General features: G+C 35.7%; 1 protein-coding gene across 1 annotated transcript; it reads left to right on the plus strand.

The window, feature by feature from the left end:
• The first annotated feature begins 1,436 nt into the window (after positions 1–1,436).
• Positions 1,437–4,830, plus strand: LOC108141245. The gene is made up of 4 exons (XM_017264502.2): positions 1,437–1,654; positions 3,355–3,464; positions 4,097–4,511; positions 4,573–4,830. Exons 1-4 carry the CDS (start codon positions 1,591–1,593, stop codon positions 4,722–4,724), a joined length of 741 nt encoding a protein of 246 aa, XP_017119991.1. The 5' UTR covers positions 1,437–1,590; the 3' UTR covers positions 4,725–4,830.
• Positions 4,831–5,134: the final 304 nt, after the last annotated feature.

A 5,134-nucleotide genomic window follows, 5' to 3' on the forward strand; every position in this document is an offset into this window, starting at 1 on the left:
CTCGGAAATCAATTCGTTAGTTATTTAAACTTCAATGACTTTTATATATCGGACCCAAAGGTAAACAATTATGTCACTATGAACTTAATTATTATTATTATTATAAATATATCTTATTATAAAATTATTTTAATAATACAAAAGCTACCATTCTCCTACGAATATTTGAGTTGCAGTTTAACCATGGTTGCTAACTGTGTGGCTTAATAATTTTGCAAAATTGAACTCCCGCTTATCTATGTATTATAGACTGGTATATCAAGAATCTAGTAGATCTATGATGGAACCAGTTCAACACATGAATAATTCATTTTGGCGTGAGGATTATATTTCGATGAACAACGAGTAAAAGTATTTTCATTTTTCAACTTACACTTTGCATTTTTAATCCACTGCCAGTGAGCAAACTTGTTAACTATTTAAATAGTCGTTGTACATCTGAGTCACTATTGGCAAGGTTGCTTAGCAACCAATCACTTAAATTGTGAACTTAAATGAGCACCAGTATCAGTACCAGTATCAATAAAAGGTGAAATGAAATAACTGAAATAGCTGATGTTGAAAAACTATGTTGAGCAAGACCCTTTTCCTTCCAAATATTATTATCATAGTTTCTTCTTTTTATGTGCACAACAAAGATTGGTGCAATCCGTTTGGCAGAGTATTTTAAAATTCAGTGTAAGCTGATTTCGTCCAGCCTTATAAGCACACATCTTATTATCTCACTTTAATGGACAATTAAAGCGTCACACACGTTTTTAATTAGAGGCGGAGATATTTTCACGAGTACAGGTAATGCGGTTTAGTTGCCCAGCTTGCCTTGTTACGGTTTTCAGAAGACTTATATTCTATTTATCTCAAGGCTAGTAGAACAAAAGGAAGCTGCACAAATCCACAAGTTTATGGTTTATTTATAATTGGTTGTTTCTTCTTCGTGTAGCCAAGCTTAGATTTAATGTTATTTGGCTTTTTTGACTTTATGAGTAATTAGAAGTAATTAATTTCTTATTCAAACCTCAATCAGGGTTTCTTTGTGGTCGATAGACAGAGGGTTAACCACATGTGAAGTCCATCAGGTGATGCCGTAACGCCCGTTTTGGAAATCTGCATCTTTGCAGTCAATTGCAAAATAAGAATTACCTAATTGCTTTTTTTGGCACTCGGCAAATGGGCAAACAAACCAAAATTTTGCACAGTAGTCAAAAAAAAACCAAGAAGAGAGTAGCCCGTTCGGTCGGTCAGTCACTAAACCTAGGCCCTCGGATCCACCAGCTTCTACATACTAGTACTACTATATACCCAGGTCGGCAAATTGGAAGTTCTCTGCCGGCGCAGACGTCGACGGCGGGACTTGAGATCGGCTTGGTTTGCATCTCGTTTCATTTTCCACTGCGATCTGCAGCTTTAGGGGCTTTAAAATCGACGATCGACCGGCAAACAGCTCGCAGTTTAAGTTCTCAGCTTCGCGTCGACGGACGTTCGACCAGTCAACTCACAAATATTTTATAATCCTAGTATTTCTGACTCCGTTGCGTGTGGCTGCATTAATTTACATAATTTATAAATTGTTCTTAAGTGATTCTACCCAAAATGATGAAATCTGTGTGCCTAGTGATTGTGATCCAAGCTCTTTGGATAGTAACCGCCGAGACCCGTAAGTTAGGATCATAATGAAATTAATGAAAAATCCTATTTAGACAATGACTATATTAGGAAAAGTATTTTTATGCCGAATTGATAACTTAACTTACCATGATCAGTAGAAAAGAAAGGACAGCCCATAACTGAAATTGTAGAACACTCATCCAAATTATTTAACATTCTTTTATTGGTAATCAAACTATTAAAATTAAAACGCTGTTTAGATACCTAATAAACAGAAAATAATATGGGATTGTACTTTCAACTTGTATTGGTTTTTTTTATGTTAAAAAAGAGTATTTAAAACTATGAATATTCTAGGTTTTAACAGTATTGACAAATGTATTTAGAGACAACGTAAAACACAAATAATATTGCAGTTCAAACTAATCATACAGTATGTAAAAAGTTATATGGCACTAAAATTGGCACCTTAGTAGTTCAAGCAGTTTTCTCCCAACCTAGCAATTAAAATTTCTTTTAACTTTATAGCCTATACTGTAAGCAGTACAAATTCTGTTCGCGAAAGCAAATTCGTAAATACCCAGCAATAAATATACTTGTAATTTATGTTTGTTAGTAAAGTTTTATTAATACATAGAATTAACTATTTAAATTTACGACGGTGATTAATAATAATAATAATTTGTGTACAAAAGCCACCCTTTAATGTACAGTAATTTAATTTAATTGTTAAGTAAATGATGTTGTGTTAGTCACCAAAGAAATGTATGAAGTACCAACAGCCGGCTTATTCAATTTCTAAGGTGTTTATTTTGGTTTTCACACCTTGTGTGTACAAAGAATGCAATCGAATCATCGGGAATATGTCAAATGTCAAGTTTACCACTAGTGGTTGAAATCTATCCATTTGTCAATGTGCTAATTGCGATAGGCGACATGGTTTTGTTAGACAAATGAGCGAAACAAAACCGAAAAGGGGGACAAAAGCCCGGCTTTTCTGCCGATGAGTGTCAACAGAGACTTTGCTTCCGCATCGCATTCGAAATGTATAAATGTAAGCACTAAAAACTCAAAACTCAAAACTCAAAATGCAAACTATGAACCAAATCCATATTTAATTAACGTGAGCCGTGGCCGTTGAACAAACAGCCTTCAACTTGAAATTTTAATCGCTCCCGCTGCAGCTCGCCTTGCCATCGAATGACGCTAATGAAATTGCCCAGGTACAACCATAATGATAAACCAGCTATAACTATAACCTTAGTAGCCACGAATGTGTGTCATGTGCCACAGAATTGCGACTACAACAGGTTCTAGGGTGCACTCCTTGGCAACCTTGCTATCGAATCGAGATCTTGATTTCGATCTCGATCGGTTTCAAGGTCGTCGCTGTGGTTTCGAGCTGATTTTTCGAGCTCGTCTGTAGAGTCGATGAACTTTACAGGAATTGAGTCTGCGGTTGAAGTTGATCTTCTACTTTGTTGACACTTCACAGTGTTTATCTTCCGACTGAGCTGAAATTAAATAACATCAACAAACTTATAAAAGTATGAACTTTAATAATAATAAACTGATTTTTTTTTTGACAGTCATAATTTAAAAAAAACTAAGCTTGCCTTAAGTATTTTGTTTTTCCAGTTTTTTTTAAAGTTTATAATAATAATAATAATGGGTGCACGAATAAATAAAGCTAAATATAAGGTAACATTTTATGGACTCAATTTTTGATTACCTCTTGATATTTTGCAGCCGCCTATATCAAACAATGCCGTAGGGAAGACCCCAAATTGGTGGACTGTTTTATTGGAGCAATTGAACACCTAAAGCCCTACTTGGCCGATGGCATTCCCGACATTCAGGTGAGTGACTTTTCTATCGAAGTTCATTAGTTTTCACACTTTACTGCGCCTGTCTTTCTTTTGAGTGTTTTCTTTTTAAACGAGTTTTCAGTTGCATAAGAAACCAATCGAATGAAAGTCACTGGGGCTTTCGCACTTGCATAATGATTGTTTTCGCGTGAAAAATCTGCGGAAGTGGTGAGGCTCTTTCTCTGCACAGTGGTGCAATGAACTTAGGAATTTGCAGTTAAAGGTCATTCAATGTGGCGAGTTTACTTTATTAAGTTGTCATTGCTCTCAAGAAAATATTGAATTATTCAAAGGGTCATTCATAGTAAAAGCAATCAACTTTACATACGAGGCAATAATGTGAAAACAAGATAAATAAACACAGGCAAAGACAAGATCGAAACACTTTAAATATTAGAACGCTACATACAAGTTTTTCTGTCAAACATAAGATAACATTGCTTAAAGTTTATGTACACAGAATTAATTATTGACTTTCACAAACCAAGTTTGAATATTAGTTTAATATAATAGTCAATTTATATTCTTAAATAATGTTACGCAACTTCTGAAGACATCTGATCCATAACATCGCACCACTTATAAGTCTGTTTGCATAAACCATCAAATTCTCCCCTTTTCAGCTGCCCTCCGTGGAACCCTTCAAGATGGACACTTTGGCCCTGCAGTTGACCGAGGGTCCGCAGGGATATAAGATTACGCTGAAGAACATGGAGGCCTTTGGGGCAAGCAACTTCCAGGTGAAATCTTTAAAGCTGAGTGATGGCAGCGAGCCCTTCAAGGCGAAGATCGTGATGCCCAAACTGAAGATCGAGGCCAAGTACACGAGCTCCGGAGTCCTTTTGATCCTGCCAGCCTCCGGAGGAGGAGACTTCCATGCCAATTTCGAGGGTGTGAGTGCCGACCTCACAGGCAAGACGTCGAGACCCGCAGCAAAGGGTGGAAAGTACCTGCACATCGATGCCCTTAGCTTGGTTCTGGATGTGAAGGATGTGAAAATGAGCATATCGGGCGCCTTTAACAACAACCGAATTCTGCGTAAGTTTTTCCTTATTTTTCTACAGACAATTGTGATAACGAAATTCCATTTATTTCCCAGTTGAGGCAACCAACTTGTTCTTACGAGATAACTCTCAAATCGTCTTGGAGGCCATGCAGGCTCAACTCCAGAAGAAGTTGGCTAGTGAATTTGGCAAATTAGCCAATCAGCTACTTAAGAACGTTCCTATCGAGCAATTCTACTTGGATTAGGCTTAATTATTCTACATCTTAGTTTGTTAGTCTAATCTAAGATTTATTTAACTGTAAATTACTTTGTAATGCTATGAACCAAGTATTAAATTGTATGTGGTGTAAAGGTTTTTTGACTTTACTGGAAAGTTGGCTATAAGACGTAAATGATTTGTACCAAGAAGATCGAGTTGAGAAAATGTTCTCTATAGCAAAAATCTGTATATATAAAATATAAATAAAATATTCGCAAAGTATCAAATTTCAAAAAAAAAATGGCTTAACCCTTAAAGTTCTGATTGATTTCTAAAAAATAATTAAAATGACCTCGTATTTTTCACTTCGATTTATGTATACAAAATACAAGGTCAATAAAACCAACAACAAGAAAAAAGCAGTTTGTTCATTTTCTTCATCTAATTTTCTAAATT

Source organism: Drosophila elegans, unplaced genomic scaffold (genome assembly GCF_018152505.1).
Source record: "Drosophila elegans isolate 14027-0461.03 unplaced genomic scaffold, ASM1815250v1 contig_476, whole genome shotgun sequence".
Classification (NCBI taxonomy): Eukaryota; Metazoa; Arthropoda; class Insecta; order Diptera; family Drosophilidae; genus Drosophila; species Drosophila elegans.